Source organism: Ornithorhynchus anatinus, chromosome 17 (assembly GCF_004115215.2).
Source record: "Ornithorhynchus anatinus isolate Pmale09 chromosome 17, mOrnAna1.pri.v4, whole genome shotgun sequence".
NCBI classification, from domain to species: Eukaryota; Metazoa; Chordata; class Mammalia; order Monotremata; family Ornithorhynchidae; genus Ornithorhynchus; species Ornithorhynchus anatinus.
Genome location: NC_041744.1, coordinates 17,108,178 through 17,121,028, shown reverse-complemented (window position 1 = coordinate 17,121,028; position 12,851 = coordinate 17,108,178). Strand labels below are relative to the sequence as shown.

The 12,851-nt window shown below is 49.6% G+C and overlaps 4 protein-coding genes across 4 annotated transcripts; all 4 read left to right on the top strand.

Moving 5' to 3' along the window:
• Positions 1 to 246: 246 nt before the first annotated feature.
• LOC114817902 (keratin-associated protein 20-1-like) lies at positions 247 to 525 on the top strand. The gene has a single exon (XM_029082538.1). It carries the CDS (start codon positions 247 to 249, stop codon positions 523 to 525), a length of 279 nt encoding a protein of 92 aa, XP_028938371.1.
• Positions 526 to 4,249: 3,724 nt separating this feature from the next.
• LOC100086552 (keratin-associated protein 20-2-like) lies at positions 4,250 to 4,471 on the top strand. The gene has a single exon (XM_007662920.2). The coding sequence runs from the start codon at positions 4,250 to 4,252 to the stop codon at positions 4,469 to 4,471; it is 222 nt and encodes a 73-aa protein (XP_007661110.1).
• Positions 4,472 to 7,245: 2,774 nt separating this feature from the next.
• LOC114817901 (keratin-associated protein 20-2-like) lies at positions 7,246 to 7,467 on the top strand. The gene has a single exon (XM_029082536.1). It carries the CDS (start codon positions 7,246 to 7,248, stop codon positions 7,465 to 7,467), a length of 222 nt encoding a protein of 73 aa, XP_028938369.1.
• A 2,587-nt stretch (positions 7,468 to 10,054) lies between these two features.
• On the top strand, positions 10,055 to 10,945 carry LOC120638908 (keratin-associated protein 19-5-like). The gene has a single exon (XM_039914403.1). It carries the CDS (start codon positions 10,308 to 10,310, stop codon positions 10,626 to 10,628), a length of 321 nt encoding a protein of 106 aa, XP_039770337.1. The 5' UTR covers positions 10,055 to 10,307; the 3' UTR covers positions 10,629 to 10,945.
• Positions 10,946 to 12,851: the final 1,906 nt, after the last annotated feature.

The window sequence follows — 12,851 nt, the reverse complement described above, 5'->3', positions numbered from 1 at the left end:
GTGGAGAAAAATATGCAGGATCTGGCTTTGAAGATTACACAATAGGCCCCGAGATTGGGGCAGAGGCCTACAAACCAAGCAGGAAAACAATCTAAAACACCCTTAATGAGGGTGGGCCCACTCCCTGTGCCATGAACTGGCAGGTTAATGAGGAATTTTTATGTGATTTGGCCCCTGGAATGAAAACAAGAAGAGTCCTTGTTGGCTTCACTCCGGTCAAGTGGGTATAAAAGGCCCAGGTAGACCATGGCGTTCAAACTCACTTCGCTTCCTCACCTCCACACGACCGAACCCTCCATCTCCGACGCCATGAGCGGCTACTACGGCAACTACTTTGGCGGCTGCGGCTACGGCGGCCTGGGCTGGGGCTACGGCGGCCTGGGCTGCGGCTACGGCTGCGGCGGCTACCGGGGCCTGGGCTGGGGCTACGGTTACCCATACGGCTACGGCTTCGGCCATGGATACGGATTCGGCTGCTACCGCCCGTCCTGCTCCGGGAGCTACTGGTCCTCCGGCTTCTACTGAGGCACCCGTCATCGAGTGTTGGGGATTGAAGATTCTTTTCTCACGATCCAGTAGATAACTCTAATCCCTGAACCGATATTCTGCCAACTCAGTGCTTAGTCTTTGCCTCATTCTTAGCCCCAGATGGCCTGACAACCTAGTACCTGCCACTTTGGGTGGTACCTGAAGGAGCAGATGGTAGATGCTGAGGTCACCTGGGCCTTACTTCTCTTCGGTTCCTCAGTCTCCCCATCAGTGAGATGTTTGTGCTTTTGAAGGTGACTTTTGATCCCATCTTTTGACATCTGGTTCTTTGATACCTTGACTAAGGGGAGATCTTTCATTTTCAATAAATGCACCATGATTGATATGAACAACACAGTGTTCCTTTCCATTTGCTCAAATTAACAAGCTTGTCATCTGATTGGATTCCTGAGAAGTGGTCTCAGGGAGAGTGGGCAGTCCATTGTTGCTTGGTGGGAATGTTGGCAAATTTGGGGGGCAGGCTGGACCACAGCATTCCGTCTTTCTTCATAAAGTCGTGAGCCCATCGACACAGCCATTAATGGGTCAGCCCTGCAGACCGGCAGGCCCAGAGGTCTGTCTCTCACCATGCCAGGCAACTTGGGCCAGGGCTCTTGGAGCCATGGTATGCCGATTGCCCTTTTCAACTCTCACCCTACGATTAGTGGTGGTCCATTCAATGCCCCCAACTCCCTTTTCACATTCTTGATTTTTCCCTCTAGTGACCCAACATGGGAACCTTATCCCTAAATCCATCCCAACCCCTCTTGAGCCTTTGAGTCTTGAGCATTCTTCTCTCTCTGCTACTTTTTGGCCCAGTGGAAAAAGCATGGGCCTGGGAGTCAGAAGACCCGGGCTGGTTCTGACAATGGTCTGCTGTGTGACCTTGGGGAAGTCACTGAACTTCTCTGGGCCTCAGTTTCCTCAAGGGTAAAATGGGGGTTCATTACCTGTTCTTCCTCTTACTTAGAGTTTGAGCCCCACATAATAATCCCTGAATGAATAATAATAATAATAATGATATTTGTTCAGTGCTTACTCTGTGCCAAGCATGGCTCTAAGTGCTGGGGTAGAAACAGGGTAATCAGGTAGTCCCACGTGGGGCTCACACTTTTAATCCCCATTTTATGGATGAGGTAACTGAGATTCAGAGAAGTGACTAAGCCACACTGCTTAGTGGAAAGAGCTTCTACCTTTACAACATCACCAGACCGTGCCCCTTCCTCTTCAGCCAAACCGCAACCTTGCCTACCGGGGCACTTGTCATATCCCACCTCCACTACTGCGTCAGCCTCTTCATTAGCCTCTCTGCCTCCTGATTCTCTGTCTCTCCAGTTCATACTTTGCTCTGCTGTCCAGATCATTTTTCTAAATGTATTAATCTGTGCTAGTCTCTCTACACATTGAAAGCCTCCAAAGGTTGCCCATCCATCTCTGCTTCAAACAGAAACTTCTCACTATGGGTTTCGAGGCACTCTGTCAGCTCTTCTTCTCCTACCTGTCCACACTCCTCTCCCACTACAACTAGCTCCCACACCTCACTCCTCTAACACCAAACTATTTGCTGTGCCCCAGTCTCATCTCTCTCACCATTGATCCTGTTGATTCTCGCCTCCTCTCTTCTGCTTGGCACTCCCTGACCCTTGATATCTGACAGACCACCGCTCTCCCCATCTTTCAAGCCCTACTAAAATCACATCTTTTCCGAGAAACCTTGCCCGACTAACCTAACGTCTCCCCACCTGGTTTTGCCTCGCTCCGAATCGCCTACGTCCTTGGGTCTGAACAAATTCCATAAATATTTTTATACTCACTCCACCCCCGCAGCACTTAGGTACATGTCTTTATACTCTGCTTCTTCCCCCATCTGTAATTTATTTTAATGTCGGTCTCCCCCAATAGATGTAAGGTCCCCGAGGGCAGGGATTGTGTCTAACCAATTAGTTGTATTGTACCTTCCCAAGCATTTAATATAGTGCTCTGAATGATTTTTAAGTGCTCAGTAGATTGTAGATATTGCTCAATAGAGTGCTCAATAGTACTGTCGATTCGATCCGTTCCAGAGACTGACCCTTCTGAGTTAGGCCCCCTCGGCCCCTCGCCAAATCCGTCTCCTGGAAGCCCTTGGGCCAACCCGAGAGAGGTTAACAGAGATGAACTGTATACTGCTCCCTGAGGATCCTGGGAAGTGTCCAGTCATTGCCCAGCCTCTTGGACATCCCCTCAGCTGGCTCATCTGAACTCCCCTTATCCCGTTATATTGTAAGAACCTTGTGGATCGGTAACAACGTTTTGTACAGGGTATTGCACTAGTAGGAGGCTCCCTATTACTGTTACTGTTACTCTGACTGTCACATGAGACCAAGCCATGGAGGGGAAAGACGGTCATCATTGGGTGTCTCTATGGAACCTGTATATCTGCAGAGGGCTAGACTGGGTGTTTTCTCGGTCCCTTCTTAGCCTTTGGATTCAGGAATAGTCATGAGCCGGAGAGCTCCCTGCCTCCTGATTTTCCCCACTCCAGTCCAGACTTCACTCTGCTGCCTGAATCATTTTTCTAAAAACACTGTTCAGTCCATGTTTCCCCACACCTCAACAACCTCCAGGGGTGGCCCATCTACCTTCACCTGAAATAGAAACTCCTTATCTTAGGCTTGAAAGTACTCAATCACGTTGCTCCCTCCTACCTTACCTCCCCGATTTCCTTCTACGATCCAGCCCGCTCACTCTGCTCCCCTAACATCAACCTACTCACTGTACCTTGATCTCATCTATCTTACTGCCGACCCCTTGCCCATGTCCCATCTCTGGCCTCTCCCTTCATATACGACAGACCACCGTTCTCCATCTTTAAAGCTTTATTAAAATCTCATCTCCTTCAAGAGGCCTTGCCTGACTAAACTCTCATTTCCCCAAGTCCCTTTTTGTCTCCTCAGCACTTGGATCCTATATTCTTTCAGCACTTAATATTCACTCCACCCTCAGCTTCACAGCGCTTCATAACTTCACAGTCATTGATTTTAATGTCTGTCTCACCGCTGGACAGTAAGCTCCTTGTGGGCAGGAAACACGTTTACCAACTCTGTCGTAACATAGCCTCCCAAACATTGAGTACAGTGCTCTATACACAGTGAGTGTTCAATGAACACGATTGATTGATTGAGTGATTGACTGGGCTTGCTGGAAGAGGTCCCTTTCAGAGAGAGCCTGTGTTGTCTGATTATGGCAGCGTTAGTAAGGCTGAGGCTGGAGCGAGAGCTTTGGCACAGGAGGGAAGGCACAGCGTGCTCCTGGGGGTGGAATCCCCTGCCCAGAACCAGGCGGAAGTTGATGAATGGCAGTCTCGGGAGACGCCACCGATGGGGGACTCGGTGTCGGGGTGAACCCCGGCCACGGAGGATGAAATGTGCCTGACGAACGTGGACTTTGAAGACTCTGCAATCACTCCTCATTACAGGCACGAGACTGGGGACTGAGGACTCTGGATGAGGCGTGAGACCAACCTGAAACGTCCTTAATGAGGGTGGGACAGCTTCCTGTGCCCCAAACCGGCAGGTTAATGAGGGACTTTTATGTGATTTGGCCCCTGGAACGAAAACAAAAAGAGTCTCTGTCGGCTCCGCCCCGGCTGAGCAGATATAAAAGACCCAGGCGGACCACGGCGTTCAAACCCACATCCCTTCCTCTCCTCCACACGACCGAACCCTCCGACTCCGACACCATGAGCGGCTACTACGGCAACTACTTCGGCGGCTGCGGCTACGGCGGCCTGGGCTGGGGCTACGGCGGCCTGGGCTGCGGCTACGGCTGCGGCGGCTACCGGGGCCTGGGCTGGGGCTACGGCTTCCCCTATGGCTACGGCTGCGGCTTCGGCCGTGGATACGGTTTCGGCTGCTACCGCCCCTCCTGCTTCGGGAGCTACTGGTCCTCTGGCTTCTACTGAGGGTTGCGTTGAGCGATGGGCTCCGGGGGCCGATCCTCTCCTTCCCTGGGACACTGCAAGCCAGCCTCACCCAGCTTGCAGGTGCTGAAATCTTGTCCGACGGTTTTGCCCGGCCATCCAGGGTAGCCTTGACCACATCGGCCAGAAGCCCTGTGTGAACCCAGTTCATACGGTCTCCTGGCGTTTCCTTTCTTGCTACTTTGGGACTGGAATTTTTTCTTTATTATAATAAATTACTGGTGTTCTTTAGAAAACACTCTGCTTGTTTTTCATTTCCACTAAGTTCAATGTTGGTTCCCCATTTAAAACAGGCCCAGAGCCCCAGCATCCGATCCACTCCACTCTCTGTGATGCTTAGGAATCAGCCTCTCCATCTTCAACTGAGGGGAGGGTTAACCTACTTCTCATATTCCAGGATCTCTGGCACACTCTTCTCATGCTTATAAGGAAGGGAAGCAGCGTGGCTTAGTGGAAAGAGCCTGGGCTTGGGAGTCAGAAGTCATGGGTTCTAATCCCGGATCCGCCACTTGTCAGCTGTGTGACTTTGTGCAAGTCACTTCACTTCTCTGTGGCTCAGTTCCCTCATCTGTAAAATGGGGATTAAGACTGTGAGCCTCATGTGGGACAACCTGATTACCTTATAACCCTCCAGCGCTTAGAACAGTGCTTGGCACATAGTAAGCACTTAACAAATGCCATTATTATTATTATTATAATGTTTTCGTCACATGAAGATCTGTCTCCCTAAAGAACTGGACTGAAGGTCCGGATCGTGTTCTTACCTCTGTCACTTATTGGAGGGAAGCAATAAGATTGCCTCATCAGTGCTGCTGGATGATGTGTGCCCATCGTAAGCCAGGCCTCCTGTCCCCCATGGCCTGAGCTGGCAGTCAGACCTCCCTGCAGGTCTGGGGGAGCGTGGGAAGCCAAGTTGATTTTGGCCTCCAATGCCTGGCACCCCGGGGAAGCAGTTTCCTTTATTTCTTATTTCTAAAATCAGCCCCGAAACAACAATTAGTTCAAGCTGGGTTACATCTGGGTTACAATCGATCGGTGGTTTCTTTTGAGAGCTTACCGAACCCGAGGCACTGTACTAAGTGCCTGGGAGACTACTTTAGCACCAAGACATCTTCGTTTCCTTCAAGAAGCTCCCAGGCTAAGGGAACTCAAGAGGACTCTCACAGTCCTCCGCTGAGATTCGGCATATTCAGGATATGAGAGGCTTCTTTACATTCCTCCTCTTTCCTGGACCCAGCATCCCTCCTTATTTAAAAACCTTTCCTTATGTGAATTTTCTCCCTTTTTCCTTCCCTCTTTCCCTTCCTCCCACTCCCACAAGGATCTTACTGTCTAGAGAGGGAGACACTCATTAAGATAAATTAGATTCATTCATTCAGTTGTATTTATTGAGCACTTGCCATGTGCAGAGCACTGTACTAAGTGCTTGGAATGTACAATTTGGCCACAGATAGAGACAATCCCTGCCCAGTGATGGGCTCACAGTCTAAACAGGGGAGACAAAACAAAAACAAGACATCATCAAGGATGATGTGCACATGAGTGCTGTAAGGCTGAGGGTCGGGTGAATATCAAGGGCTTGAAGTCTAAAGATTCAAGAGCAAGGTAGAGAGGAAGTAGAGGACATGAGGACTTAGTTGGGGAAGGCCTCTTGGAGGAGGTCTGATTTTTATAAGCCTCTGAAGGTGGGGAGATTGGCAGTCTGGTAGATAAGAAGCAGTGTGGCTCAGTGGAAAGGGCACGGGCTTTGGAGTCAGAGGTCATGAGTTCAAATCCCAGCTCTGCCACTTGTCAGCTGTGTGACCGTGGGCAAGTCACTTAACTTCTCTGTGCCTCAGTTCCCTCATCTGTAAAATGAGGATTAAGACTGTGAGCCCCACGTGGGACATCCTGATTCCCCTGTGTCTACCCCAGCGCTTAGAACAGTGCTCGGCACATAGTAAGCGCTTAACAAATACCAGTATTATTTATTTATTTATTTAGGAGGGAGTTCCAAGCAGGAGGTGGGCAAAGTGTTGGCAGTTAGATAGACAAGATTGACATAAAATGAGTAAATTGGTGTTGGTGGACTGAATTGAGCATGATGTGTTGTAGTAGGAAATCAGGAAGGTAGGAGGGGGCAAAGTGATGGAGTTTTTTCAAGCAATTGCTAAGGATTTACTGTTTGATGAGGAGGCAAGTGGGCAACCCCTAGCAGTTCTTGAAGTGTTGGGAAACTTGGACTGATTGGATTTTCTCCAGCAGCACTCTGGAGCTCGTGCACAGGAGTGGAGAAAATGTGCTGTGGAGGTAAACCGGGGTTGTGAGTTTGTGATGTGAGATCAATGCAGGGATCGGTGAGAAGGAAGGGAAAGAAGGATGGGGGAGATGGGAAGGTGAGAGAGTGGCATTGGAGAGCAATTATGGGAAGGCCATTGTTAGGGTCACATGCAGAGGACTCTGGGGGTCATGAGCTTTGGGCAGTGAAGGGAAGTGTGGCCTTCAAAGACTGCCATCAGTCCTCATTACAGGCACGGGACTGGGGACCAAGGAGTCTGGATGAGGCAGGAGCTCAACCCAAAACATCCTTAATGAGGATGCGACTGTTCCCCGCATCCTAAACTGGCAGGTTACTGAGGAATTTTTATGTGATTTGGCTCCTGGAATGTTGGCCCCATCCCAGCCCAGTGGGTATAAAAGGCCCTGGGCAGATGGCAGGTTTCAAACTCACATCCCTTCCTCTCCTCCAAACCACCGAACCCTCCATCTCCGACACCATGAGCGGCTACTACGGCAACTACTTCGGCGGCTGCGGCCTCGGCGGCCTGGGCTGGGGCTACGGCGGTCTGGGCTGCGGCTACGGCTGCGGCGGCTACCGGGGCCTGGGCTGGGGCTACGGCTTCCCCTATGGCTACGGCTGCGGCTTCGGCCGTGGATACGGATTCGGCTGCTACCGCCCCTCCTGCTTCGGGAGCTACTGGTCATCTGGCTTCTACTGAGAGACCTGACGGTGCTTGGGTCTCGGGGTTCATTCTGCGGGATCCGCTCTCTGCCTCAGGGTCCCGATTCCAGCGCCTTGCTGCTTAGCCTTGCTCCGGTTCTGATGACAAACTTGTCAGATGGACACCTAGCTTCCAGGAGAGGCCATGACTTTGTTAACTGCGCGTGAATGACCACAGTCACCCGGATCCTATCCCACTGAGAGCTCTCAGGCTCCCCGTCCCCAACCCGGATGCTGGCCTTGTCCTTTCGGTGTGAAGTAATGGTCATATCTCCTCGACCTCCCCATCTCGCTGTCGTTTGTTGCTGGAGACTTATGTCACTATTTATTTTCAATAAAGCTCCTTCGTTTCCTTGAGGAAACAAACCTGGTTTTCACGGTAGTTCATTTCTCCTAGTCAGGTTTGCATTTCCCTCCTTTGCCCTCTGTTTATCACACTGCAGGGCTTTCGAATGACACTAGAAAGCTATCATGATGGATAGAGCTTGGGCCTGGGAGGCAGGAGGTCATGGGTTCTAATTCTGGCTTCACCACTTGTCTGCCGTGTGACCTCGGGCAAGTCACTTCTCTTCTCTGTGCCTCTGTTACCTCATCTGTGAAAAGGGGATTGACTGTGAGCCCTATGTGCGACACAGACTGTATCCAACCTCAGTAATTTGTATCTACCCCATTGCTTAGTGCAGTGCCTGACGCATACTTAGCACTTAATAAATACCATGGTTATTATTATTATTATTATTATTATTGCTCTAGAAGCCGGCTGTTGGGTAAGGGGGCAGTTTGGACAGAACTGTGAGTCATCACCAATGTCGTCGTCATTTTCAATACCTACCCTGAGCAGGATCTTGTTGTAGCCCTTAGGGATCACAGAGCAGATGCTCAAGGTTCGGTCCCAGCCCTTGATGGGCTTGCAGTTTGATCTCGATCCTCAGATTGAGTGTTAGCTAGATGCCATGTTGAATCGCACTCTGTCTCCCAAAGGCCATATTAGTCTCCTCGATTTGGTTTTCTTCCTCACTATCAGTGCATCACTGGGCAGTGCTCGGCATTTGGAGCGGCAATTAGTGACCGCCTTTGGTTTGGGGAACTAGGGTTTGCCTGATATAGGGTGGTGGATACACTTGTTCTTCGGGCCTCTTATTTAGACCCTGATACTCTGCTGTTCCATGTTTAGTACTTTTCCCGGCAGTTAGCTGGCAAAACAGCGAGCCCCAGTGGAGAAAGCACAAGCTTGGGAGTCAAAGGACTAGGGTTCAAATCCCAGATGTGCCAATTATCTGCTGTGTGACCGTGGGCAAGTCACTTCACTTCTCTGGGCCTCAGTTCCCCATTTACAAAATGGGGATTCACTACCTCTTCTCCCTCCTACTTAGACCATGAGCCCCATGAGAGACTTGATCATCTCATATCTACCCCAGTGCTTAGCACAGTGCTTGACACATAGTAAGTGCTTAACAAATACCACAATTATTATTATTATTATAATTATTAATAGCACAGTACTTAGCACACAGTAGGTGATCAGTAAATGCTGCTGAATGAATCAGTGAAGGCTGATACTGCTGAGCTGTTCGTAAGACGCTTAGTACTGTGCTCTTCACACAGTAAGCACTCAATAAATATGATTGAATGAATGAACCGCTTGCATGCCTTGCGGGGGTAAATTCTAGAGTAATCGGTGTCAAGGAACTCTTGTGCAACTCCTTCCAGAGCTGCCAGTGATGCCCGGACAAGTTAGAGGAGTAGTGTGGCCTAGTAAAAAGAGCCCTGACTTGAGAGTCAGAGGGCTTGGGTTCTAATCCTGACTTCGCCACATGCCTGCTGGGTGACCTTGGGCAAGTCACTTAACTTCTCTGTGCTTCAGTTACCTCATCTGTAAAATGGGGATTCAATACTTGTTCTTCCTCCCACTTAGATTGTAAGCCCTGTGTGGGACAGCGACTGTGTCAGACCTGATCAGCAGACCTGAGAAGCAGCGTGGCTCAGTGGAAAGAGCACGGGCTTTGGAGTCAGGGCTCATGAGTTCGAATCCCAGCTCTGCCACTTGTCGGCTGTGTGACTGTGGGCAAGTCACTTAACTTCTCTGTGCCTCAGTTCCCTCATCTGTAAAATGGGGATGAAGACTGTGAGCCCCACGTGGGACAACCTGATTCCCCTATGTCTACCCCAGCGCTTAGAACGGTGCTCGGCACATAGTAAGCGCTTAACAAATACCAACATTATTATTATTATTATTGATCATCCTGTATCTTCACCATTGCTTAGAAGAGGGCTTCACACAAAGCAAGTGCTTAACAAAGACTATAATAATAATAATTTTAATTAGTCTGTTCCTTTGTAGCCTGAGTTATGTCTTTTTCCTTCCCCTTCTTTCCTCTTCTCTTGCTCCTCCATGCCTACTGTAAATAGATTTTGCCTGCCTGTTTGCCAGTCTTCCCCATTAGATGGTCAGCAGGACTGATTTTTTTTAACTCAGCTGTGCTTAGAATGGGAGATACTCAGTAAATACTACTGATCGATTGAATGACTGATTGATTGGGTCTGCCCCTGGATTGCCTTCCTGACAGGCAGATGTGCTCATTTTTGACTCCAAGAAGCTCTCGTCTGCGTTTACAACAGGCTCTAGATGAGAAAACCTGGAAGAGGATGAAACGTGTCTTGTGACCGTGGACTTTGAAGACTCTGCGATCACTCCTTATTACAGGCACGAGATTGGGGACTGAGGACTCGGGACGAGGCGTGAGATCAACCTAAAATATCCTTAATAAGGGTGGGACTGCTCCCCGCGCCCCATACCGGCAGATTAATGAGGAATTTTTATGTGATTTGTCCACTGGAATGAAAACTCCGCCCTGGTCAAGTGAGTATAAAAGGCCCCGGCGGACGGCGGCGTTCAAACTCACTTCCCTTCCTCTCCTCCACACAACCGAACCCCCCTTCTCTGAAACCATGAGCGGCTACTACGGCAACTACTTCGGCGGCTGCGGCTATGGCGGCCTGGGCTGGGGCTATGGCGGCCTGGGCTGCGGCAGCTACAGGCGCCTGGGCTGGGGCTACGGCTTCCCCTACGGCTACGGCTGCGGCTTCGGCCGTGGATACGGATTCGGCTGCTACCGCCCCTTCTGCTCCGGGAGCTACTGGTCCTCCGGTTTCTACTGAGGGACGCCATCGAGCTCCAGAGTCTTGGAGTTTGTTCCCTCGGGCTTCTGCAGTCCTCAGCTGTATTTCCAGTTTATCGTTGTTATCATCTTCAACCTGCCACTGGGATCACCGCAGAGAGGCCAGGCCAGTGCTGGCAGCAGAAACTAGACCAACCCAGATCACTTCCAACCTCTTCTCCTCCATCTTCCCATCCACAAGATGTTTGCCTTTTCAACTTTGAGGCTCCCTCTGTCCTCGTGACGTCGACCCTTCGAGATCGGCCTTGTCTGAGGATGTTTCTGGGTTAACCGTTCAATAAACTTGAAAGCTCTGAATCCTGGTATTTCTCCCATTTTGTTTCCCTTCCTCCATGGTACAGTGTGCAGTCTTGACACCAGCATTTTCCATAATAATAAAAAGTCCTCGGCTCAAAGTCTAACAAGGAGGGAGAATAGATATAGATGAGGAAACTAAGGTACTGAGAAGTGACATACCCACAGGCACCCAGTGGGCCTGTGACAGAGCCATTATTAGAACCCAGGTCTTCTGACTCCCAGGCCTGTGCTCTTTCTATTGGGCCACGTTGTTTCTTCATTAGGGCAGCTACTTTGTCCCCTGCATGAAGGCAGGTGAGGGATGGGTTTTTTTTATGGTATCTGTTAAAGGCTTACTATGTGCAGGCACTGCACTTTTGTGTTGAAAGTCACCAACCGAAGGGAGGCATGTGGGATAATAATAATTGCAATATGGTATTTGTTAATTGCTTACTATGTGCCAGGTATGTGCTGCTTTGGTCAGGTACTATACTAGCCTTTCTCTAACGAATGGACCCATTTTTCTCCGGCATCACCTTTGGCCAGACAGACCCCCAGAACAGAATCTCCCCTTCTCTCCTTCCTCGGTGAGTGGACGTCTGACTGATATCTATCTATCAAGATGAGATAGATCTCTTTGTGCCTGTCACCACCTCCTCTGTGGCTGTTGTTGTAGCTGGTTCCCAGTGGGCAGTGGCTCTGGTGCCCCTCTGAGCCCCTTATGAGTGATTCTTTGGAAGGAGCTGCCCCTCTGGGCCTTTTAGGAAGGAAATCCTAAAAGGAAGGGCCTTTTAGGATGGCCCTTTTAGGAAGGGCCATCGACTCCCATGTAAGGATAATAATAATACCTGAACCCTACCTTTGCAGGGATGTTGTGAGGGGCAAATTAAAATAACTAATGTAAGGTGCTTTGGTCATTTGACCCAAATAGATTCCCATCCCCATAAGATAGACCGATACATGAGACTGCCCTGGACACTGGGCCACAGGTTTTAAGTTGTGGGTGTATTTTCTTCCTGGAATAAGTTTCCACTGATGCTCCTCCTCTAGACTGTAAGCTTGTTATGGGTAGGGAATGCATTGGTTATATTGTTGTAATACTGTTTTGTCGTACTCTCCCAAGCACCTAGTACTTGGGACACTTAGCATACAGTAAGTGCTCAGTAATAATAATGATGATGATGGTATGTGTTAAAAGCTTACTATGTGCCAAGCACTATTTTTAATAATAATAATAATAATAATTTTGGTATTTGTTAAGTGCTTATTATGTGCCGAGCACTGTTCTAAGCGCTGGGGTAGACACAGGGGAATCAGGTTGTCCCACATGGGACTCACAGTCTTAATCCCCATTTTACAGAGGAGGTAACTGAGGCACCGAGAAGTTAAATGACTTGCCCAAAGTCACACAGCTGACAAGTGGCCGAGCTGGGATTCGAACCTATGACCTCTGACTCCAAAGCCCGTGTTCTTTCCACTGACCCACGCTGTTTATAAATATGACTGATTGATGCTGAAATTCACACTGAGCATGGATGTGATTAAAAAGGCCCCTGCAGGACTTACGGTAGTGCCGGCACCGTGCACACAAAAAGGCTGACCCTCGCTGTGCTGACGTGTCTGTCGTCTGTGGCCCTGGTGCTGTTTTCAGTTCTGCTTCCATGTCTCCATCCTTATGAAGCCCCTGTTCAGGAGGAGCCCTCCTTTGTCTCGATTGTGGTGCACCTTGCGGGCGGGTCCTTGGCAGCTTGCGGCATAGTCTGAAGTCTGGCTATACTGTGTTGACCTACATTTAGCTTATCTATCCCAGAGCTCAGTACAGTGCTTGGCTCGTAATAAGAGCTGAGCAAATACCACAGTTATTCTTATGCTTATTCAGAATCAGTGGGGCGTAGCGGATAGAGCACGGGCCTGGGAGTTAGGAGAT